Raw genomic sequence first — 23,138 nt, forward strand, 5'->3', positions numbered from 1 at the left:
CCCGGGTTTCCGGGGTGCACCGGCTCTCCAGGGCTAGGAGAGCACCCTTGGGTGCTGTCGGTGCAGGTGTGAGCCCCCCCACCCCAGGGCAGGCCGGGGGGAATGGCGGAGGAGGGTCCCGGGGAAATGGAGGTAAGGCGGGGGGATGGCGGGGGGAGCCAGGCCCCTAGCACAGCTGGGTCGGGGTTTGCATGGAGGTGTGGCTGGGGCTGTGGTTGCCCCCCCCTCGGCCCAAGGGCCCCCTCCGGCTCCCTGGCCCCCATTTCTCCCTGGTCTAGCCCAGGGTGGGTGCTGTCACGGGGCTGTGGAGTGGAAGTGGGGCAGTGGGAAAGCCTGGGACCCCCATCTCCCACCCATCCCTCCTTGGGGCTGGGATGGGGTGATGGAGCCGAGCCTGGTGGGGGGGGACCCTGGGCAATCCCAGACCCCCGTGGGGCAGGTGGGCACCCACGGCTTCCTGGGCTGCGGGTGGGTGGACGTGGGGTTTTTCCTCTCTGTTTTCCCCAATTTGGGGCTCTCCCAGAGCTAGGGGTGCCAATAGCTGCAACATCCAATGGCGGGAGGGGGGGCAGCAGACGGGGCAGAGCCCCCCCAGCCCCCTTGGCGGGGTGCTGGGCTCCCCAAACAACTTTGGGGGGTCAAATCCTCTGGGGCCACCTTCACCCCGTGGGCCTGGGGCTGCTCTGGGGGATGGAGACCCCCGGGGCAGGGCGTGGCCAGTGCAATGAAGGGGATGAGCCCCCCAGCCCGGGAATCCCGCGGGGCCGACGTGACCGGGGCTGTGCTGGGCGAGGGTGACCCACGGGGGGCTCCCCCACACACGGCTGCCCCACGCACCCCACAGCCCCCCATCCCCATCCCCTTCCCGCTCGGGGGGCGTGGCCTCGCGGAGCAGGGGCGGAGCCTGGCGTGGAGGCGTGGCCTCGAGGGGGCGGGGCGGGGGCGGGGCGGCGGGGCGCGGCGCGGCGCGGGAGGGCGGCAGCGGGGCCGCGGTGAGTGCGGGGGCCGGGGCCGGGGCCGGGGCCGGGGCCGGGGGGTCCCGCGGGGCCGGGGGGGCTGCGGCGGCGCTGGGGCCGAGCCGTGGGGCGGCCGAGGAGCGGGGGGCGCTTCGGGGGGGGTTTGGGGGCGCTTCGGGGGAGCTGCCGGCGCCTGGGGTGTTGGGGGGGCCGGGCCCCCGGGGGCCGCTTTGGGAGGGGGGGCCGGGGTGCTCTAGGGGGGCTGTGGGGCAGCGGCGGCCCTGGGGCGTCGTGGGGCGCTTTGGGGGTGTTTCAGGGGCACTTTAGGGGTGTCGTGGGGATGCAGAGGCCCAGGGGCTCCATGGGGCACTTTGGGGGGTCGCGGGGCACTTCGGGGGTGCTTTAGGGGCGCTCTGGGGGAGCTGTGGGGCAGTGCAGGCCCAGGGGCCCCGTGCGGCACTTTGAGGGTGTTTTTGAGCACTTTTGGGGTGCTTTAGGGGCACTTTAGGGGAGCTGTGGGGCAGCAGAGGCCCAGAGGCTCTGTGGGACACTTTGAGGGTGTTTTAGGGGCACTTTGGGGGTGTTGTGGGGCAGTACAGGCCCCGGGGCTCCGTGGGGCACTTTGGGGGTGTTGTGGAGCAGTACAGGCCCCAGGGCTCCGTGGGGCACTTTGGGGGTGTTGTGGGGAACTTTGGGGGTGGTTTAGGGCACTTTGGGGGAGCTGTGGGGCAGCGGGGGCCCCGAGAATACCATGGGGCACTTAGGGGAGCTATGGCGTCGGGCAGGGTGGAAGCACCGTGGGGCAGGCTGGGCGCTGCGGGGCTCGGTGGGAGAGCAAGGGGGGGCGTGGGGCAGACAAGGGAGGCAGCGTCACCCAGGGTTGTGGGGGGGCTAGAGGGGGGGCACAGCTAGGCATGGGGGGGTGTCCCCCCCACACGTGCCGGGTGCGTGGGGAGGGATGAGGGGCTGCTTCCCCCTGCCCTGGGGGAACCTGAGGTGCCACCGAGGCGCGGGGGCCCCCGGGGACCCGAAACACCCAGCAGCTCGGGGTGGGGGTCCGGCCAAGCAGGGGCCGAGCCTTCCCTTGCCGTTTCGGGCTCGGAACGGTGGGATCTGGCTTTGCTGCGCTCCGGCCGGAGCGGCTGGCGGTGACGCCGCCCCAGTTGCTGACTGGTTTTACTGGGCGGTTGGAGGGAGGTTTTGCAGGGCGCTGCTGGCCGCTCCCCCCGCCCCCGGGCGCTTGTCCCCCTCGGGCGGTGGTGGGACCCTCTGGGCGCGCTGTGGGGTCTTGCGGGAGGGAGAAGATGGAGCCCCTTCCCACCGCCTCCCAGCCCGGCCGCCGAGCACGGGGTCCCGGCGGTGGCAGCGTCCCCTCCGTGGCCGTGCGGGGACCCGGCTGTCCCCAGGGGCATCCCCTGACCCGCACGTCCCGGGGGGGGGGGTTCGCTGGGGTGGGGTGCTGCGCCTTGCCTGGCTGCAGCTGGGGGGCACCGAGATGTCCCTTTGGGACAGGGGCCCCCATGTCCCTGCCTGGTCCCTGATCCCTGCTCCTGCCCCTCCGCCGGTGTCAGGTCCCCACGGGGGGCCGTTGTTCCCACCAGCCCTCCCGGGGTGCTGGAAGCAGTGTACCCGCCCCCGGGCTCCCCTGCCACCCCCTGTGCCACGCTGGCACCGCCTGCCCTGGCCCTGCCGGCCAGGGGGCTTGGGCAGAGGGGTCTGTGGGGGGCACAGGGACCCGTGCTGCCGTTTGGCACCCTGACCCCATCCTCTTTCTCCTTCCCGCTTCAGGGGCTGACGGAGCCGTGTTCGCGGTGTGGGGGCCCGAGCGGACCGGACGGATGGGCAGCAGCTGGCAAGGTGAGCGGGGGGGGAGGGGGGGGGGGGTGTCACCCACCTTCCCACCCAGGGGTGTCACAGGCATGGCGTGAGGTCGCGGTGCCCGGGGATGGCACGTGCCAGTGGGGGTGATGGTGGCAGGGGGCTGGCTCTCCAGCATCTCTCCCCTGCTCGTCCCGTCCCCCCCCGGGCACTGGCAGGCGGATTGATTTCAGGTGACAGCTCGGCAGGCGAGACCATGCGGGCAGCGGCCCCCCCTGCCCGCACCCTGTGCCAGCTGCAGCCATGTGCAAGATGCGATGAGGCAGCAGGGGACGGATCTGGCCCGTCGGCTGCCTCACGTCACGCAGGCGTATGGCCTGGGTTGGGCAGGGGGGCTGAAGCGGGGCACTGGCAGAGCCCCCCTGGCTGGAGGGGGGCATGTGGGGCAGGAACGAGTGGCACCCATGTGTTGGGGCTGGGAAAGAGCCTGGTGCCCACATCCTGGACCAGCCACCTGCCCGGCAGCTGCCCCCTCAGTGGAGGGGGTGGCCGGCGAGGGTTGAGCGGGGGCTGCCTGGGGCAAAGCCCCCTGTCCTGTGCTGCTCCACGTGGGCTCCAACCCACCTGCCTGGTACCCCAGTAGCAGAGGGGGCTGCGTGGTGCGGCTCCCCCACCCCGGTGGTGGGTCAGGGGAGAGACCCCCTGCCCGGCCCCCCGGGCGGCAGGGGTTTGGCAAGCAGATGGGCAGGGGCTGGCAGCTCTCCAGGGGACCCTGCGCCCCACTGTGAATGGTTGGGGGTGGGGGGCACTCTCTGTGGGGTCACTGCAGAGAGGTGGGGGCTGTGGGGCAGGGCAAGTGGCTGTCCCCAGTGTGTGGGGCTGCCCCCCACTCTCTGTGGGGGCTGTGCTGGCGGGTGCTATGGGGCAGGCAGCTCCATGGGGCAGGCAGACGGGCAGGCTGCCTGGGAGCTGGCTCTCCGCAGGCCTCTTGGGATTCGCCTCCAGCCCTGGCATGCTTCCCACGGCAGGGTCACGCCAGGGCATGGCGGGGGGCAGGACCACATTGCCGCTGCCCCACGGTGCCACCGGCACCCCACAGCCCCTGGCACTCCCCCGGAATGCTGAGCCTGGCTTGGGGGGGTGCTGGTGCCACCCCCTTAGCTAATCCTGGTTTTATTCTGGTTCGTTTGGCATCTCCTTCTGCCTGCTTCCCCTCGGGCCGGCCCGCGCTGAGATTGGGGATGGCAGACGGGGGTTCAGGGGTGCGCCCCTGCCCACCCGGGGATGCTGGCGGCCGGCAGGGCATGACCGGTGGTGCCCGCTGCTCTGACACCCTGTCTCCCTTGCCTGCAGGCTGCCCGCGCGCTCCTGCCCGCCGGGGGCCCCCCCGCCATGGCCATCGTGCAGACGCTGCCGGTGCCCCTCGAGGCTGCTGCTGAGGGGGCTGCGCAGCTCCGTGCCGCTGCCCGCTCGCCCCCCGCCGCCATGGGCAGCGTCGGCAGCCTCCTGCCCGGCCGGCCCCGCCACGACCGCGCCGGCCAGCCCTGCGACGGGGGGCTCCCCGCCGCCTCCTTCCGCAAGCAGGAGGGGCTGCTCCAGGCCACCCCGCGGGACCCCCCATCCCCTGAGGAGCTCTGTGCAGCCGTGCCCGGAGTCACCCACGCCTACGCCAACGGGGGCTTCTGCGGCGACTGGCTTGATGCCCCCTCTCCCACCAGCCCCTGCAGCGATTCGGACGAGCCCCGTGATGACCGAGCCCCGAGTGGCCACCTCCGGGGGCCACCCCCCAAGCTCGTCCCCGTCTCTGGCAAGCTGGAGGAGGTGAGGGGGGCGCGGCAGCGGTGTGGGTGGGTGCTGGGGTCTTGGCTTTGCTCCCCATGCCATCCTGGGGCTGTTGGCTCGGGCATGTGAATGGGGGCCACATGGCCACGTTTTTGGTGTCCCTGGTGATGTGGTGGTCTCCATGCCCTTGATGTCCCCTCTTTCGTGCCAGGGGTGTGTGTGGGAGCCCACCTGAGCACCCAATGGAGGGGAGACGGAGCGGGCAGGACTGGCCCTTGTCTCCTTCTGGGTGCGAAGGCGTTGGGGCTGGGGCACCCCCCCGTCATCGCCCCAGGCAGCCCCTTGGGAGGGTGGCGGGTCCCCTCTAGCCCCTCCCACTCTCCCCTCTTCCCCTGGCAGAACGTGGAGAAGACCCTGATCCGCCCCATGGCCTTCAAGCCAGTGGTGCCCAAGCTCCGGAGCGCCCAGCCGGGCACGCGCCCGGGGCTCTCGGAGAGCCAGGTGAGCCTCACCCACTTGCTGGGTGCCGAGAAGCCCGGCTCCCTCAGCTGCCGCGCCAGCACCCTCTCGGACTCGGGGCGCAACTCCCTCTCCAGCCTGCCCACCTACAGCACGGGCTGCAGCCAGCACCCCGAGGTGGGTGCCCTGCCGGCCACCCCCCACGGTCCCCCTGACCCCCCGGAGGGCTGCCGCCCTTCCAACTCGGACAGCGGGCGCTCGTCCTCCAGCAAGAGCACGGGCTCGCTGAGCGGCCGGGGCCGGCCCTCCTCGGAGAGCGGCTCCTGCGGGCGCTCGCCCCTGCCCGGCGAGGAGGCCATGCTGGTGCGGGAGCTGGAGGACAAGCTGCGGGAGAGGGAGGCCGAGCTGCAGCTCCTGCGCGACAGCCTGGATGAGAACGAGGTGGCCATCTGCCAGGTACGCCCCTCGTGTCCCTCTGTCCCCCACCCCCTCCCTGGGGCACCTTGTGTGGGTGTGTGCCCCCCCCAGCTGGGGGGCGGGGGAACCCCTTTGGGGACCCTTGTATGGGGATACTTTTTTCTGGGGGTCTGGGAATGGGGATTTTTCCCACTCGTGGGTGATCCTATATAGTCCCTGGGGGACCCTCGTATCGTCTGGGGGGCTAGTTGTACAGACTGGGGTGCCTCGTCTTGGGGTGCCCTCCCTTGGATGCACCTGGAGCTTCTCCCCGCTGGTGGTGGGGCTGGGGGAGCCCTATAGACTCTGGGGGTGCTGACGTGGGGGGACCAGCGCACCAAGGGATGGGGAGCACGAACACCGCTACATCGCACCCCTTCTGAACCCCTCCTCTGCTTGGGGCGGGGGGGAACGTGACACCCCCCTCCCTGTGGGCAGGGGGTCCCCTTCCGGGGTAGGGCAGCAGAAGCGGGGGGGTGCCGTGCCCCGCTCCCAGCGTGCCCCCCTGCCCCCAGGTGTACGAGGAGAAGCAGCGGCGCTGCGAGCAGGAGCTGGAGGGGCTGCGGCAGCGCTGTGCGGCCCAGGCACGGCAGGCGGCACAGGCGGCGCAGCGAGGGCAGCAGGTCCTGCAGCTCCAGGTGCTGCAGCTGCAGCAGGAGAAGAAGCAGCTGCAGGAGGACTTCGCCCAGCTGCTGCAGGAGCGGGAGCTGCTGGAGCGTCGCTGCGCCTCCTTCCAGCGCGAGCGCACCGAGCTGGCACCCCGGCTGGAGGAGACCAAGTGGGAGGTGAGTCGCCCGACGGCGCCGGGTGAGTCGGGGGGAGCAGGCTTCGGCTGGGGGGGGGGGTCCCAGCCAGCGCCTGAGCCCCATCGTCCCCGCAGGTGTGCCAGAAGTCGGGGGAGATCTCGCTGCTGAAGCAGCAGCTGAAGGAGGCGCAGGCGGAGCTGGCGCAGCGGGGCACCGAGCTACTGGGGCTGCGGGCTCAGCTGCGGGAAGCGCGGGCCCAGCTGCAGGTGGGCGAGCGGCGGGCGCAGGGGCTGCAGGAGGCCGCCCGCCTGAAGGCGCTGGAGCTGGAGGTCTGCGCCAACGAACTGCAGCGCCGCAAGAGCGAGGCCGACCTCTTCCGCGCCAAAGCCAGCCGGCTCGAGCAGGAGGTGGCGGGGCTGCGGGAAGCCGCCCGCGGGGGGTGCCCCCCACCCGGCGAGGGGTGCCCCCAACCCGGCGAGGAGCCCCGGGGCGGCGCAGGGCTGCGGCGGCAGCTGGAGCGGCTGCGGGCGGAGGTGGCCCTGGAGCGGCGGCGCGGGCAGGAGCAGCGGGACGCCTTCGAGCAGGAGCGTGGCACGTGGCAGGGCGAGAAGGAGCGGGTCATCCGCTACCAGAAGCAGCTGCAGTACAGCTACATCCAGATGTACCGCCGCAACCGGCGGCTCGAGCAGCGGCTCCAGCATCTCCGGCTCCAGGGTGACGACCCCGTGACCGAGCCCTGCGACCCCCCCGGCCCCGGCGCGCCCTTCGAGGAGATCACGGCCACCGAGATCTGAGACACTGCCTGCCCTCGCCCCGTGCTCAGAGGGTTGCGGGGGGGCCTCCAGCCCCTGGGATTTTGGGAGCCGTGGGGCTGCAGGGGATCCCTGCTCTCCCCCAGCTCTGCAGAGACCGCTGGCACTGGGAGGGGGCAGAGGGGACGGCAGGCACTGCCCCTTCCCCAGCATGGAGGTGTTGGGGTGAGGGTGCTTCGGCACCCACCGCAGCAGGGGGGTGCCCGTGAGATGTGGGGCCGGGTGGGGGCTGAGTCCCGGCCTCGGGGCCACGCAGAGCTGGTTCCCGCTGATCCTCTTAGCGCCCGGGGGATTAGTGGCACTGGCTTCAGCCAGAGTCACCTTGGGCAGGGGGAGGGCTGGCTTGTCCCCTCCTTCTTGTCCCTGCTGGGCACTGTCACCCAGCCGCTTCCAGAGGGGACGGTGTGTGCCCTGTCCCTGCCCGTGGCAGCCTCCTCCCTGCCCCCCCCCCCCCCGCCCCGTGTGTGTTTGTCAGGGGATTCGTTTCTGTGCCATTTTAAATAACTCTATTTTTATAGGACCTACCAAAACATATCACCCTCTCCCAGCTCACAGCCTGTCTGTGCCCCCCTCACCCCTGCCATGGGGCAGCTTGCCCTCAGTGCCTTTCCCATGCCCTTGCCCTGGCATCCCTCTGTTACACACACACCAACCCCCCCCCCCCCCCCAAAAAAAAAAAGAAAGCCTGGCCCACGCTCCTGTGATACCCAGCCTGCCAGGGGAGAGGGGCGCGGTGCCAGGGGTGCCAGCTGGGGATGGGGACACCCCGGGGACACCCCGGGGGTGGGCAGAGGTGGGGGGCCCAACTGGGCACCCAGGGGGGTCAAACCAAAGGAAAAGCCTGGCTGTGCCCAGCTGTGGCTTGGTCGCCCCTGGCTCCAGGGGGGGATTTTTGTACTTTATTTCGGTTGTGTCCCGTTCCCAGAGCCCGGCTCGCCCGTGTACCACCTGGAAACGCCCATTAAAAACAAGCCCGGGCTGTGTTTTTTTTCAGGGCTGTGTCTGTCTGTCCAGAGCAGGGTTGGGGGCCGCCTGTCCCCATCCTGCCTCACCAGCGTTGTCCCCCCCATCCTCAGCTCCTGCTGCAGGCAGCTCCTCCGTGCCCGTGGAGTGGCTCTGGCTCTCATGCCCTCTGCCTGTGCTGAGACCGGCCACAGCTCAGTGCAGGAATGAGCTATCCAGCTCTTCCAGAGCATGGGACAGCTCCTTGAAGGAGGGGTGCAGTGTCACTCCGGGGGGACTCCAGCCACCCGCACCACCAGCTCCATGGGCTCCTTGGCTTTGTTGCGGTAGGCCTGGCGGATGATGTCCACGGCCCGCTGGTGGGTGACATTCTGCAGGCTCTCCCCATCCACCGACACCAGCTCCTGCCCGGCCTGACCCCCCATGAGAGAAGGCAGCGGGGTGAAATGCAGCTGCTTTTGGGGTGCCAGGGGGCTGCCAGCACCCAGCAGCACTGTAGGATGGGGATGTCTGGATGCCTGGATGCCTGCCCACCCCCCCAGGGTGTGCTGGGTCCCCCTGAGGTCCCCTCGTACCTTGAGGACGCCGCTGAGGAAGGCAGCTCCCCCGGGGAAGATCTTCTCGATCTTCACCACTGGCTGCGCCCTCGACTCGATGCCACCGGAGATGCTGATCCCTGCGAGGGAGCCGCAAGACCCTCACACCCGGGTAGGCCGGGATCCCCACCCGCTCCCACACACGGCACCCCTCTCCCCTGGGCAGACGTGCTTCTGTCCTGCCCTGTTTTGGTAGGTCCTACAGGGACAAGGGCACTGGGCAGTGGCAGCTTCTCTTCTCCCCATCTAGTTTTGCAGGGTAAAACTACCTTACCCTTTTGCAGGGTAAAACTACTTCCCCTACCTAGTTTTGCAGGAGTAGGTAGGGGCAGTGCTTGGGTTTTTGCCCCGTCCCCTAAATGGGGTGCCCCTTGCCAAGGGCGTCCCACCCATCCCCGTGATGCTGGTGCCAGGAGGAGGGTCCCCACCCCATCCCCACCCCTAGGGTCCCACCCGTGTGCCACCCACCCAGCGAGTGCTTCAGCTTGGAGAGGGTGACGGTGAGCAACCGGTACTCCTCCTCCTCCTCTTCCTCCCTGCCAGCATCCCCAGGGCCATTGGTGGCCGCCCCAGCCCCCACCTCACCCCCTGGCCCCCCAAAGAGGGGTGCGAGGAGGGGCCGTGCCCACCGGGGCTTCCCCAGCACGTCAGCCCCTCCGTCGGGCACTGACCCGGGGGGCTCCTTGTGCCAGGGGGGCCGGGGGCTGCGCAAGCGCCCGTGCCCCTCGCCCGGGGGGGGCTCGGCCAGCAGCCAGTTGGGGGGCTGGGGGCTGGTGGCGGGTGGGGGGCGGCTGGCGCAGGCGTAGGCATCCACTGGCACGTCAGGGAGCGGGGTGTAGGTGCGGGGGTGAAGCCGGCGGGGGCTGGGAGAGGCTCGGGGCCGGGCCGGGCTCGCCTGCAGCCCCCCAGCTTCCTCCGGCTCCGGGGCCCCCGCCGGCTTCAGCAGAAACCCGCCCCGATAGTCTGCAATGAGAGGGGCTCAGGGATCCTCCCCCAGAACCCCACAGCCCTGCTCCCTCAGACCCCCACCACCCAGGGATTTCCCCAGGACCCCAAAGCCCCGCTCCCTGGGACCCCCACCACCCAGGGACCCCCTCGGCACCAAGGGCCCCAGATCTTCCTCCTCCAGGGACACCCAGGCACCCTGGCCCCCCTCCCTATGACCTCCGACACCCAGGGACCCCCAGGCACCCCAGTTCTCTCCAGGGGCTCCAGGTCCTCCTCCCCAAGACCCCCTAGCACCCAGGGCTCACAGATCCTGCTACTCCAGGACCTCCCAGCACCCAGAGACACCAGACCCCTTCTCCCCTGGGACCCCCCGCACCCAGCCATCCCAGCTCCCTTTCTCCTCCCCCAAATTGCTCCCATAACCCCTCCACCCCTTCCTGGGGCAGCCCATGGGCCAGGCAGGCCCCGTGGGGTGGCACTCACCAGGCACTGGTGTGATGAGGTGTCTCTTGGGGGGGACGTCGTGGTGGGCTGGGCGGAGGGCAGGTGAGCGCACTGCAGGCAGGGAGAGCTGCCGGTCACCCCCTGGCCTGCGTCTCCCCCCGGGCTGTGCCCACCCCTGCCTGCTGTCCCCCGCAGCGAAGGTCCCCGGGGGGCCAGGCTCTACCTGAGCGGCTCTTGAGGGCGTCGAAAGCTTCCAGCTCCAGGGGCATCACCATGCTGTCAAACCGGCCCAGGTCTGTGGGGGCCACCACGCTCCTGCCGGGACAAGGAGGGAAGGGGACAAGTTGTGGCCGCCTCCGGGATGGAGCATGACCGGGGCTGAAGAGCACATGTGGGGTTCCGGGTCTGCCCCACCCAGCCGGGTGGCATTGGGGTACCCCGGGATACCCTCTGGCACGACCCACCTCACATCCCGCAGCAGCAGGACCTTCTCGGGCCGGTCCAGGATGGCCAGCAGTGGCCGCACCAAATCCTCCACGCTGCCCTCACGCAGGTACTGCAGGCGCAGGAGGGGGGTCAGCAGATGGGTGTCCCCCGCCTCGTGCCTCAGTTTACCTCCCAGAGCTTAATGCGGGCTCATAGCTCTGGTCGCAATGCCCCCCAGGACGCAGGAGCTGCCGGTGCCGCCCTGCCCGCACCCTGCCTGCAGCACCGTACCCGGGAGCAGTGGCGGAGCACGGCTGTCACCTCGTCGGGGCTGAGGAGGCGTGCGGCGGTGTCCTGGATGTGCGGGAGCCGGGCCTCGGGGTCGCTGCCGTTGGGCTGCAAGGCGGCGATGCCCGCCGGGCCCAGGATGCTGGCACGCCGGCTTTTCTCTGGGGGGGCACAGCAAGGAGGGGTGGCCAGCGGGGCAGGGACCACCCCAGGCACCTCACGCTCCCCCCCCCCCCACTAGCTCGATCCACACCAGAGTCGGACAGACACACACAGCATGGGGCCAGGCGCATGCAGAGCCTGCCCCGCAGCCCCCCCGGGCACACGGGCACCCCCGTTACCCCGCTTCAGGCTCCGGATGACAAACTTCTGCACAGCACCTACTGCAAGGGAGACGGAGAGGGGTGAGCGCCTGGGGGGGCCAGCAGCATCGCTGCCCATCGCCAAAATTGCAAGCCTGGAAACCCCCTCCCCATGCCAGGGATGCCACAATGGGGCCGCAGTGGCCACAGAAGGTGGGACTGGTCCCAGGTTGGGTCCCTCTCTGCCACGTCCCCCAGCCCAGTACCTCTGTCCCCATCAGGGCGCCCTGGGGACTTGGCGCGTGCCCGGCGGTCGGAGGCGGGGGGCTCCTGGCTGGGTGGGACCCAGCTCTGGCTGGTGGCACGACCCCCCTTGAAGAAGAGGTTGACGAGGGTCTTGGAGCGGTGCAGCCCCGGGGGGGCCCCCCGTGCCCCTTGTACCTCAGGCTTCTCCTTCTTCCGCTTCTCCTCTGGGGACAGAAAGGGGTGGGTCGGAACGGAGGGGCCAGGGGATGCCACCCCAAATGATGTTTGGGGGGGCTGGGAAGAGGCCTGGGCTGGCAACCTGGGGGGATGGGGGGGCTACTGGGGGGCACTGACTGGAAGAGAGACCTGCTGCGGGGTGCAGGGGGTCTCCAGGGGCTGGGGGGCTGGGCTTTGGGGTGCCATGCAAGCCTCGAGAACAGGACTGGGGCTATAGGATGCCCAGGGCTGGTGGCCAGGGGTCCATTTGGGGTGGGATGCTCCAGGGTGCCGGGGTAGGGGCCAGGGGCTCAGCTATAGGATGCCCAGGAGCGGGGGCAAGGTTATCCATGTGGGGCAGGGGCTATAGGATGCCCTAGCAGGGGACAAGCCCCACATGGGGCAGAGACTGAGCTATGGGACGCCCAGGGCTGGGGTGCAGGGTTGGAGGGGGACCCTAGCCAGGGGTGAGTCCCACGCGTGGGGCCGTGCCCCGGTGCCTACCGGCAACGGTGAGGTCGCTCTGGGAGCGCGTGATGGGCTGCCGGGGCCGGCTCAGCGCCAGCAGTAGTGCCGTCTTGGGAGAGTGGGCGAAGGCACGGCGCGGGTGGGTGCCGGGGGGCTCGCGGGCACCCTGGCCCCGGATGGCCGTGTCCCGCAGCAGCTCGGGGGGCCGCACCGTGCGCCGCGTCTCTGGCAGCCCCTCGGTGGCCGGCTCGGTCTGCATGGCCCGCTCGGCACGCTCCCGTGCCCAGCCCCGCCGTGGCCCATCCTCCGTGGAGATGGCCACATCCACGGTGCGGGTGGGGGGCCCTGGGGTGGCCGTCCCCAGCCCGTTCACCGCCCCTGGTGCTGGCCCCGAGGAGTAGGAGGAGATGGAGGAGCTGGTCTCCGAGGTCTGAGACAGCTGCTGCAGCTGCCCGTTGGTCACTGCAAAGGCAGAGCGGGGACATGGGGTGACACACCACAGGCCTCCGGGAGCTCTGCTTCTGCCCCGAGGACAGGGGACATGTGGAAACCCACAAGGTTGTGGGGACCAGGTGGCTGCTGGCCATCACATAGGGCTCTTCATGTCCCCTACAAGGATGGGGACATGTGGGACCCTGCAGGATCACAGGGACCATGGGGCTGCTGGCCACAGCATGGGGCTCTTCATGTCCCCTAGAAGAATGGGGGGCAGGTAGGACCCTGCGAGGCCATGGGGACCATGGGGATGCTGACCGTGGCACAGGGAGCTTCACGCCCCCTCTTAAGGCCATGGGATGGGACCCCATGGCATGAGGACATTCTGCCTCCCCACCAGGGCCGGACGGCCCTTGCATGGGGGTCCCAGCCCCACCCTGCCCCAGCCCAGTGTCCCTGCCGGTACCCGCACGGCACTGCCCTTACAGCGACTGAGCCAGCAGTACTCGGCCACCATCTCCTTGTAGGCAGGGAACCGGCCGGTCTCCTAGGCACGGGGGGAGAGGACGTGGGGGTCAGCGTGCACCGGCCGCCCTGGATGAACCCGATCCGGTGCCAGCCATGAATAATGCATCCCCCCACACACACCCGCCTGAAACCCAACCAGCCGGCGGCTGTGCCAGCCCCACAGGCGCCGGGCTGAGCTGGGGCAGTGCCAGCACCGGGATGCACCAACCCCCCCCACCTCGCCCAGGGGTCCCGCAGGGCCGGGCGCGGGTACCTTGATGGTTAGCATGATGTGGGTCTGCCCCTTGAGCACCTCCACTGCCTTGCTATGGCTTATGTCTTCGAACTTGACTCCGTTGGCTGCAAGGACTTGGTCTCCCACTCGAATGCCGTTCTGCTCTGCCAGCCCCCCAGGGTCCACCCTAGGGCAGCGGAGGGGCAGGATGGGGCCGAGCCCTCATCGGAGCCCTGCTCCTGCCCCATGCCTCCACCCGGGCGGCCCCGTGCCCCAGCACCCACAGTGGTGATGCCCACAGTCTTATGAGGGTGGGGGGCTCAGCCAGGGAGGGGGTGCTGAGCCCCAGCATGGGCACAGCAGGGATCGGGGTGCCGCGTGCCCCCCAGGGTGGCTGTACTTGGAGACGTAGATGCCGAGGCCGAACTCCCTGCCGCCGCGGATGTTGAAGCCCAGGCAGTAGTCATCGGAGGTGGTGTAGAGGTGGACGATGCGCCGCAGCCCGTCCTCGGAGCCGCTCTCTGATGGCGTTGAGCCACTTTTCTCCACCACCAGGCGCCTGTTCACCACGTCCACCCTGGAGCACGGGCACAGTGTGGTGGGGGGGAGGGCTCATGGGTCCGGCTCTTGTCCTCCAGCAGGATGGGGCCATTGGTGTCACCCAGCAGAGGAAGAGTCATGGGGATGGGGGATGTTGGGGATGGGGGATGTTGAGGATGGGGGATGTTGAGGATGGGGGATGTTGAGGATGGGGGATGTTGAGGATGGGGCTTGCACCCACCCTGCCTGCTCCAGACCTTCCTATCCCATCCTGTGCCCCACCTTGGGCTCTCCCCAGTTTTGTCAGAGACCTCCAATGCCCCCCATCCTGGGGGTCCCCCAGCTCTGGGACCCTCCCTGCTCCCCAGCATCCTCCACCCAGCCTCCCCACCATGCCCTCCATGAGGCTGGGCTTTGGGGTGGTGTCATGGGGGGACGCCCTGCTCACCATGCTGTCTTCTCCTTGGAGAACTTGATGCCCGGCACACGGCCCATCCGCCGGACCACCATGCGGAGGCGGTTGTTGCCAGTGAGGACCTTGACGGCGCTGCTCATGGTGATGTTCTCCAGGCTCACGCTGTTCACCTCCGTGATCTTGTCACCAACACACAGCCCGGCCTGCTCTGCGAGGGGCACACAGCTTGGCTGGGCACCTGACCCGGCACCAATATCCTTGTTTGGTGTCCTCTCCCTAAATGTGTCCCCAACCTGATCCAAACCCCACAGCAACAGAGGCAGGGATGCAGGGATGCCTGGCAATCGCACCGAGGCCGTGGCAGGCACGGGGGCCTCGTCACCTCGCTGTAGCTTGGGGATGGAGCTCAGAGCCATCGGCACAGGGCTGCCCACTCCCATCCCCATCCCTTCTCCATGGGCAGCCTGAAAACCCCACGGCCAGAGGCGGCAGGGAGCAAACGGTGGCTTGCCACCATGAAGAGTGGCATTGCCACTGTGGCACCATGTCACTGGGAGCGTCCCGAGAGGGTCCTGCTGGCACGTGCCTGTCCCTGTCGGCGTCCCTCGCCCTGTCCCACTTACCGGCAGCGCTGCCCTCCTCCACCTTGCTGACGAAGATGCCCAGCCCGTGCTCAGAGCCGCCGCGGACGCTGAAGCCCAGCCTGCCGTCCACGCTCTTCTCCACTGTGATGGCATTGATGATGTCACTCTCGTTGCTGCTGGCTGTGGGGACGGGACGTGTCACCCAGGCTGGGTGCGAGCAACTGGGAGGGGGGTGTCTCTCTTGCTGGGGATGTCCCCAGTGCCAGGACAACTCTCCCTGACCCCAGACCCAGGGAACCCCGGCGTCCGGGCCCTCCTGGCCCTGCGGGTGGGCAGAGGGGCTGCGAGGGCACCCCACGCACCTTCGATGGGGGTGTTGATGAGGATGACGCGGCCCATGGGGGAGGCGGCACGGCTGCCCCGGGCGGCCCCGTTGAGCAGGCGGCTCTGCTTGCTGAGGAGGCAGCGGGGAGCCAGGCTGGCCTCGCTGCTGGAGCTCTGCGACCGGCTGCCCGCCGTCATCCCCGACAGCGCTGCGTCCCAGCCCTGGGCCATGGCGGCGCTGGGCACCCCGGTGTCCCGGCGTCCGGCTCGGGGCTGGCCGCGTCCTCACGGGGCTGGGGCTGCCCGCCGGCCGGGGGGGGACATGGCATAGTCCAGCAGCACATGCCCGGGCTTGGGCGCTGCTCCCTCTTAGCAGCGCGATGCCAGGGCCGGCTGGCGTGGGTGCTCGGCACTGGCAGAACGGGTCCTGGGCGCAGCAGCACGGCCTGGGGGGACAAGGAGCTTCGTGATCCCCCCTCCAGCCCTGTCCCCTCCCGCCCTATAGCGCCCTGGGGGCCAAACTGCTGCAGGGCTGCGGGGTACCACCACGGGGGTGGCAGGCACGGGCTGCCCTGCCCTGGGGCAAAGATGCCGGGGTGTAAAGGGGCTTTGCCTGGCAGCGTAAATCCGGAATGGGGGGCGCAAAGGGGCTTTAGCTGGTAGCATAAACCCGGAATAGGGGGCACAAAGGGGCTTTACCTGGCGGCGTAAATCCGGAAAGGCTCCGGAGACGGGACGCGGGGACCTCAGCTTTACGCTGGAGAGCAGGACCTGACCCCCCCCGGCCCCTCCCTGGGGAAGCTTTGCAGCAAGAAGGGGGGACAGCCCCTCCCCATCCTCCCCGGAGCCCCTCCGGATTTACACCGCCGGGAGCTGCCGTGGGCCAGTTCCCGCGGGGATTTTCCAGGCATGGGTTAAACGCCATCACAGCACACACCCCCCCCCCCTCGCCCCAACCTGACCTCAATAAATAAGTGATGGCCCCGGCCAGGGGGACACGCTGGTGTCCCCGCCACCTGCCAGCCCCCCACGGCGCCCCCCCACTGCCCGCCCCCCAGCATCAGCCGGCGGTGCCCCCTCCCCGAAGGGGCGCTGGGGACCCCCCTACCGCCGTCCCTCCCCCCCGCCCCGTGCCCTCCTCACCTGTCCCCATGGTGCCACCTGCGAAAGAGACACCCGGCAGCGCGGGGGGGATGGAGAGGCCGGGGGGGGCCAGCGCCGCCTCCCGCCCCCCCGCCCGCGGGGATTGGCCGCCCCTGCGGGACCGGCGCGGCCATCGGGCGCGGGAGCTGTCAATCAAGAGCGGCCAGGGCCGGCCTCGCAGCTGGGGGGGGAGCCCTGCGTGCGTGTCCCCCCGGCGGGCGCGGGGCGGGGGGGCTCGGGGGGGCGCGTCCCCCCGCGGGGCCGCGTGGGGCGAGGGATGTGGCGTGTCCCCCCCGAGCCCCGCCCTTAGCGCGGAGCATCCCGGCGGCACGCAGGGGAAACTGAGGCACGGCCAGGGGAGGGGGCGTGTCGCCGCCCCCCGCTCACTCCGGGGATGCGCGCCCGTGTCCCCCCGTGTGCCCCTCCCCGGGGGGCATCGCCGCCGCCCCCGGGCTGGCCGTGACCCCCCGGCGGGGCCCGGCGCCGCCAGCGCGAACCCGACACCGCGGCGGTTTCAGGTGATGCGCGGCGGCCGGGGGGGCTGCGGGGGGGCGGCGGGGGGGCGGCGGGGGCGGGCAGCGGGGAGGGGGCGTCCCCCCGCTCCCGGCGGGGCGGGGTCCGCGCCGCGCCCGAGGGCAGCCCCGCCGGGGCACCGCGACGCCGGGCGGGGGGGGAGCGCCGGGGTTCGGGGCTGGGGGGGCACGGCCGGCGTGGGGACACGCACCCACACACACACGCACCCCATGCACGCGCACGCCCACGGCATGCGTGTTTGTACCCCGGCGCACGCACGCGCCTGCGAGCCCAGCCGTGCCGCCTGCGCGCGCGCTCAACAGGCGCCCACGGAGCTCCGCTGCACGCGCAGCGGTGCACACGCGTGTACACAGCCCTGCTCGCACGCACGCAGGCGCAGCTGTGCACACGCGTGTGCCCGCACGCGCCGCCCTAGGCACAAGCAGGCGCCCGCTTCTGCAGAGGCGCTGCCCTGCGCGCACTCGCGCGCAGCTGCCGTGCCACGCGTGAACACCGACGCGACACGGGTGAGCACAACGTTACAAGCACGCGCGCGCGAGGCACGGGCATCAAAAACCGCGTGAGCCCGCGGATACACACGGCTGAAACGGGGACGGCCTTGCGCGCACTGCCACGCGCAGAAACACGCACGTGAACACCCACGTGAAAACACACACGCGAGCACCCGGGTGCGCGGAAGCCGGCGTGAACGCACACGGACGGACACAGACACGCACGTGAGCGCACACGCGCACACCCACGTGAGCACGCGCGCCCACGCGCGAGTACTCCCGCGCGCGCGCACCCACGCGCGCGATCGGGGAGGGGGCAGCAGGCTCCGCGTGCGGCTTGGCACGTACCGTCCCCCCCGCCGCCGGCCCGGTCCCGCGTGGCCCCCGCCGCCCCCCGCGCGGCGCCGCCCGGCTCCCCCCGCCGCGGGGCCGCCCCCCCGTGACGAGGCCGGACGTCAGCGCGCCGGGCGGGAGCGGGGCGGCGGCGGCGGCGCGGGCACGGCGGGCGCTGCCCGGGAAGCCGTGAGTGCGGGGGAGCCCCTGCCCGGGCCCTTTTGGTGGGGGGGTCATGCGTGGGGGGAGGGATGCTCGGCCCGGGAAGGGGGGCAGCAGAGCCCCGCTTCTCGCGGAGAAGGACGGGCGTGGAAACGGGGCCGTGCCGTGTGTTTCGGTGCCTTCCCCTGGGGGGGGATATTCCCTCCCGTGCCCTTCCTCGCCCCCCCCCCCCGTGACTGGCAGCAGCGCTGGCCCCGAGGCGGCGGGTCCCCGTCCCCTCCCCCGTGGCCGGGGTGCCCTGCTGGGGTGGGGGTCCCTAACTGCTGTGGGGGCTGCTGTAAGCCGGGCTGGGGGCTCCCCACTGCCAGATTGCAGGGTGAGGGGCGTGCAGTGGTGGGGTGACCCCACCCGGCAGCTGCCCCATCTGCTGGGTGGGCTCGGGGGTCCCCACTCAGCTCCACTGCAAAGGGGCTCCCTGTCCCCCACCCGTGTCTCCCCCAGGCTGGGGGAGCTCCAGAGCTGCCCCAGCAGGGATGCGGGGGGGACACACACGGGCACCGCATCCCACTTAACTGCCCCCCCCAGAAGATGCCACCGTCCCTCCCTGCCACCATCAACATCCGGGAGCCCCGCTGGGACCAGAGCACCTTCCAGGGCCGGGCCAAGCACTTCTTCATGGTGACCGACCCCCGAAACCTGCTGCTCTCGGGGGCCACGCTGGAGGAGGCCCGTCGGGTGGTGGAGGACTACAGGTACCCGGGGGTGGGGGGGTACCCCCAGCACTGCCTGCGGGCAGGATACAGCCTCGGGGCCATCCCAGGGGTGGGAGCGGTGCTGGCCCCCCCTGGCCAAAGCCAGCCCCCCAAATTGCCTGGCTGGTCCCTAAGGCATCTCCCAGCTGCCCCACATGGGGTGGGGGACCAGGCAGGGCACGGGTGCTGGCAGGGGGTCTCCCAACGGGTGCTACGCTTGCCTGGCAGGGCGGGCACGGTACCCCCGGGGCTGACGGAGGACCAGCTTTGGCGGGCGAAGTACATCTACGACTCGGCTTTCCACCCCGACACGGGCGAGAAGATGCTCCTCGTGGGACGCATGTCTGCCCAGGTCCCCATGAACATGACCATCACCGGTTGCATGTTGACCTTCTACAGGTACCTGTCCCCTCCTCACCCCTGGTCCTGGGGTGAGGAGGGGACACATGTCCCATACCCCGCAGTGCACCTGTGCCGTAGGAGCATGGGTGGCATCCCCCAGTGCCACCAGCACCCTCCTCTCTCTGGTAGGACCACGCCGGCCGTGCTGTTCTGGCAGTGGGTCAACCAGTCCTTCAATGCCATCGTCAACTACACCAACCGCAGCGGGGATGCACCCATCACCCCCAGGTAAGCATCCCTCTGACCAGGTCCTTGGGGCACCCCAAAATGCCAGGGGGGTGCCTTGAATAGCTCTGTGAATAGCCAGCTGTGAGATGGGACAATGGGGACCTGGCGCAGCCAGAGATGGACACGGTGGGGCTGTCAGGGTTAGTGGCAGAGCTGGGAGAGGAACCCTGGTGTCCTGATGCTATCTGAAGGGCATGCTGTGTCCTCCTTTGGGGGGGTGGTGGGATGGGGGGAACCCTGGCTTATCGGTGTCACCTCCTGCTCTTGCAGCCAGCTGGGGACAGCCTATGTGAGCGCGACCACGGGGGCAGTTGTCACAGCGCTGGGGCTCAAATCTCTCACCAAGGTAAGGTGGCCCTTGGCCATCACTGGCCAGGGCACCTGGACCCTCCCTGTGGGGTCTCTCTGAGCTGAGCAGGGGATTCACCCCTTCACCCGGGGCAGGGCAGAAAATGGAGGAAAGGGGTTTCCTGGGGACACCCGCACAAGGCAGCCCCTCTCTGCAGTGATGGCTCTGGAGATGGCCTGTCCCTCCAGCCCCGCTCCATCCCCAGCTGGATCTCTCCAAGCTTTCATCCCTTGGCCACCCTCCAGGGCTGGGAGGGGACATGGGACCCCCTGGACCCGCTGGGCTGTCCAGCTTTCATGGGCTGGGAGTTGCAGGGGAGGAGGGAACGGTTTTCCCTGGTGGGGCTGGGACTCACCAGGGTCTTGCAGGGGGACTGTGGCAGAGCCAGGGACAGCCAGCTCTGCACCCAGACCCCCTGCGTGACATGCTCCCTGCTTGCCCCCCCAGCACTTGCCAGCCATCATCGGCCGGTACGTGCCTTTCGCGGCTGTGGCTGCTGCCAACTGCATCAACATCCCGCTGATGAGGCAGAGGTGAGCCCCTGGCTGGGACGGGGTGCTCGGGCTCACGTTGGAGTTCACTGGTGGGCGACGTGGGGAGCAGTGCCCTGGGCTTGCAGGAGACTTTCTTCCTGGCCCTGCTGGCATCCCTTACCCTGGGGGGTTGGTTTGAGGGTACAAGCACCCAGTTGCATCCCAAGGGGTTATTGCTTAAGCCGGCTGTGAACTCCCCATCCTTATCCAGCCCTGTTGAGGACCCCCCCAAAGTGTGAATGTGGGTCCAGCTGAGACCCCCCCGACTTATTATGTAGGTAGTGGATGGGGAATACAAGAGGATGCCAACATCCCTTGGAGACATGCCCCTGTGCTGTGTCCCTGCCCTGTCCCTTGATCCCTGCACCTGTGTGCCCTGGGGTCCCCTCACCCCCACTCTCCCTGCAGAGAGCTCAAGCTGGGGATCCCTGTCACTGATGAGAATGGGAACCGCCTGGGTGAGTCCACGGCCGCAGCCCAGAAGGCCATTTTCCAGGTGGTGGTGTCCCGCATCGGCATGGCAGCCCCGGCCATGGGTGAGTGTCCCCTTCTCCACCTGTGTCTGGGAGCTGCCGCTGGTCCCTGGCAGCATGGGACACGGTCCCATGGCTGGTGGGGAGGCTGTGAGCACTGGGAGCTCATCTCCTTCCCCTCTGCCCCAGCCATCCCCCCGGTGATCATGAACGCGCTGGAGAAGAGAGCTTTCCTGAAGGTACTTGTGGTCCTGGGATGGGAGGGTGGGCAGGGGGACCCTCCCCTAGCTTGTCACAGTGCTGGCACCCCTCGGGGCTGGCACCCCGTCGGGGAACAGACACCTTCCCACCCCGTCCACCCCACTGATGTGCAGCCTCTCCCTGTCCTCGGCAGCGGTACCCGTACCTGAACGCTCCGCTGCAGGTCGGCCTGGTGGGACTCTGGTAAGTCACCGTCCACCGACCAGCATTGCCACCCTGGGCGGAGATCGAGCCCAGGAATGGGGGGCAGTGCTGCTGGGGGTTCTACTTGGCAGGGGAGGTGAGAACCGCCCCAGAGCTCCTCGGGGGGATGCCGGAGCTCGGCCAGGCTGGTGCCCCCACAGGCAGGTGGGATGCGATATGAGATCCTGGGGCCGGGAGCTGTTTTGTTCCATTTTGATGTCTCTCAAGCCTGCCATGGGCTCCTGCTCAGCATTGCTGTTCCCTCACACTGATGGGGACAGGCTTTGCCCCACTTCGGGAGCCAAATGCAGGGTCTGGAGCTTGGAGAGGGCATCTCCTTACCCCTTTCCTGGCTCAGCTCTGGGCTGCCTCCTTGCTGCTCTGGGGTCAGGCCACGGGTGGGAGCAGGTGATTTATGCAGCCCAGCTTCTCCTCTCCATGCCTTTCCCTTGTAGCTTGGTGTTCGCGACCCCTCTGTGCTGCGCGCTCTTCCCACAGAAAAGGTAAGGATGGGCACCTTGCCTGCCTGTGTCGCACCCGTGGGGCAGGGCATGGGGTGCAGGCGGGGGGCGCGTGGGCTCCTTGTGCTCTCTGACTCCTAAGAGATATTTTTGCTCCTTGGAGTGGTAAGAGGCTTGAAACTGTGTGCACACGCACATCCCCGTGCACCAACTGTGCAGACCCAAAGGTCTGCGCTGGGCCATGGGGACAATGTCCCCGTGGGGTGCAGGCGAGGAAGGGGTGGCAGCAGGTGGTTTCCCAACCCGAGGCCACCGGTGGGTATTCCCCCTCCATCCTCTGTATCTGTGTCCCCTCAACAGCTCCATGCCTGTGAGCCGCCTGGAGCCTGAAGTCCAAGCTCGGATCCAGGAGAAAGACCCGCAGCTGGAGACCGTCTACTTCAACAAAGGGCTCTGAACGGGGGGCCTGGGGCGGCCGAGATGCGTGCCGCAGAGCCGCCAGGCCAGCGCATTGCTGAGCTTTGCCCCTCAGATCCCTTCGGAGCCACCGCCGCTTTCCCTTGGCCGTTGTGTATCCGTAGGTCCCAGGTGCTCAGCCCTGCTTCCCAGGATGCCCGCAGCCCTGCACTACGCCGAACTTTGTCCCCGCGCCTGGGCTCAGCCCCGCTCTGGGGACCTCCTGGCTGGCACCCCTGTGCATGTCTCCCGTGCTCACCCTGCGTGTAGCTGTGTGCAGTGCACGGGGGAGCGTGGGCAGCAGCACCAGGGACCTTGCGAGCAGGGACGTGGGGTAGGGAAGAAAAAGGTGCTCCCCAGCTTTAGGAGGCAGCGGACAATCACGGCGATTGAGGGTGGAACCCCTCTGTGCCAAGCCCCCACTCTCTCCCCATGGTGCCGTGCACCCGTGTTCCCCAGCTGGCCCCTGGGGATGGCAGAGTGGCTTCTGGAGAGGAAAACTTCCCCCCCCCCAAAATCAGGGGTGAGTGATTTCAAGTGCATGCAGTGGCTCGAACCCGGGTGGGGCTCTCCCAGCCCGGGCACACGCTCTCAGCTCACCCTCTGCTCTCCTCTGGGCTGCTACGGGGATTTAATCTGGCTTTCTGCTCCTTCCATCCCCAGGGCAAATGGCACATTTTAATCCCAGCAGAGAGTCCCCCTTTTTATTCTCATTTTAATGCCATCTCTGTTCAGGGCTGGGCTCCCCCTGAGGGCTCACTCTACCCCCTCCTGGAGTGCTTGCTTTCAGGTGGACCTTCTCAAATAGCTTTAAGTGCACTGTGGTTTCCTCTAGTTATTTTTGATATACATATAATGTACCTATATATACCAAATAATAAAGGCAGGTTGTTTATACAAAACCAAAAGCAAAGAGAAGCATGTTGCTTGCCAATTTGTATACAGTGGGAAGGGACTGCCACCAGGGTGAGGATGGGAGCAGGAGGGACGGGCAGGTTGGCTGCTGGGGTGCCCCTGTGCCCCCCGGGGCCGGGCTCTGCTCCCTGTTTTCCAGCCCGCTGCCTTTGCAGCGGCATTGGCTGGCTCAGCCTGTGGTTAAGCTCATCCAGCTGTCAAGAGGGCTTTTTTTAGCACCAAGGGCTTTGCACCTCGCCACTGCGCAGAGGGCTCTGCTAAGCTGCTGCCCTGGATGCTGCTGGTTTGGAGAGACTGGAGCATCCCCCTGGCTCTGCCCACGCTCCCACCCCCTCTCGCAGCCCACTCACAGGACGCTCTGCTTCAATCCCGGCCCCAGGCCTGCGCCTGCCTCTCCAGCGAGGATATTTTTATCCCGCTTTCTATGCACAGCTATTGGAGAGCACGTCGCTGCTATCACGGGACCCTGGCAAGCCTGCAGGCAGCGGCCGTGTCA

The 23,138-nt window shown here is 69.0% G+C and overlaps 3 protein-coding genes across 10 annotated transcripts; 2 read left to right on the forward strand and 1 right to left on the reverse strand.

Moving 5' to 3' along the window:
• Window positions 1-947: 947 nt before the first annotated feature.
• LZTS2 (leucine zipper tumor suppressor 2) lies at window positions 948-8,019 on the forward strand. Its single transcript, XM_075504670.1, has 6 exons — window positions 948-992; window positions 2,745-2,813; window positions 4,128-4,595; window positions 4,956-5,471; window positions 5,987-6,256; window positions 6,352-8,019. Exons 3-6 carry the CDS (start codon window positions 4,167-4,169, stop codon window positions 7,009-7,011), a joined length of 1,875 nt encoding a protein of 624 aa, XP_075360785.1. The 5' UTR covers window positions 948-992; window positions 2,745-2,813; window positions 4,128-4,166; the 3' UTR covers window positions 7,012-8,019.
• On the reverse strand, window positions 7,995-17,586 carry PDZD7 (PDZ domain containing 7). Of its 4 annotated transcripts, none has more exons than XM_075504667.1 (17): window positions 16,110-17,586; window positions 15,005-15,412; window positions 14,682-14,822; window positions 14,092-14,266; window positions 13,504-13,680; window positions 13,143-13,290; window positions 12,848-12,908; window positions 11,963-12,388; window positions 11,263-11,466; window positions 11,036-11,077; window positions 10,698-10,855; window positions 10,445-10,536; window positions 10,204-10,295; window positions 10,020-10,067; window positions 9,057-9,551; window positions 8,568-8,668; window positions 7,995-8,405 (listed from the first exon to the last, which is right to left on the reverse strand). In XM_075504667.1, the coding sequence occupies exons 2-17, from the start codon at window positions 15,195-15,197 to the stop codon at window positions 8,256-8,258; spliced, it is 2,703 nt and encodes a 900-aa protein (XP_075360782.1). In that variant the 5' UTR covers window positions 15,198-15,412; window positions 16,110-17,586; the 3' UTR covers window positions 7,995-8,255. The 4 variants fall into 4 exon arrangements, with proteins under 4 accessions (XP_075360782.1, XP_075360780.1, XP_075360781.1 ...); XM_075504665.1 differs by having other exon boundaries at window positions 10,020-10,091; window positions 16,110-17,585; XM_075504666.1 differs by having other exon boundaries at window positions 10,020-10,091; window positions 17,483-17,500.
• Window positions 16,292-22,634, forward strand: SFXN3 (sideroflexin 3). 5 transcript variants are annotated; one of them, XM_075504674.1, is made up of 11 exons: window positions 16,292-16,627; window positions 18,215-18,381; window positions 18,610-18,780; window positions 18,913-19,011; window positions 19,282-19,357; window positions 19,808-19,893; window positions 20,302-20,429; window positions 20,556-20,605; window positions 20,761-20,810; window positions 21,266-21,313; window positions 21,632-22,633. In XM_075504674.1, the coding sequence occupies exons 2-11, from the start codon at window positions 18,218-18,220 to the stop codon at window positions 21,726-21,728; spliced, it is 969 nt and encodes a 322-aa protein (XP_075360789.1). In that variant the 5' UTR covers window positions 16,292-16,627; window positions 18,215-18,217; the 3' UTR covers window positions 21,729-22,633. The 5 variants fall into 5 exon arrangements, with proteins under 5 accessions (XP_075360789.1, XP_075360786.1, XP_075360787.1 ...); XM_075504671.1 differs by lacking the exon at window positions 16,292-16,627 and adding an exon at window positions 16,838-17,149 and having other exon boundaries at window positions 21,632-22,634; XM_075504672.1 differs by lacking the exon at window positions 16,292-16,627 and adding an exon at window positions 16,838-17,149 and having other exon boundaries at window positions 18,218-18,381; window positions 21,632-22,634.
• The last annotated feature ends 504 nt before the right edge of the window (window positions 22,635-23,138 follow it).

Source organism: Mycteria americana, chromosome 6 (assembly GCF_035582795.1).
Source record: "Mycteria americana isolate JAX WOST 10 ecotype Jacksonville Zoo and Gardens chromosome 6, USCA_MyAme_1.0, whole genome shotgun sequence".
In the NCBI taxonomy this organism is placed as follows: Eukaryota; Metazoa; Chordata; class Aves; order Ciconiiformes; family Ciconiidae; genus Mycteria; species Mycteria americana.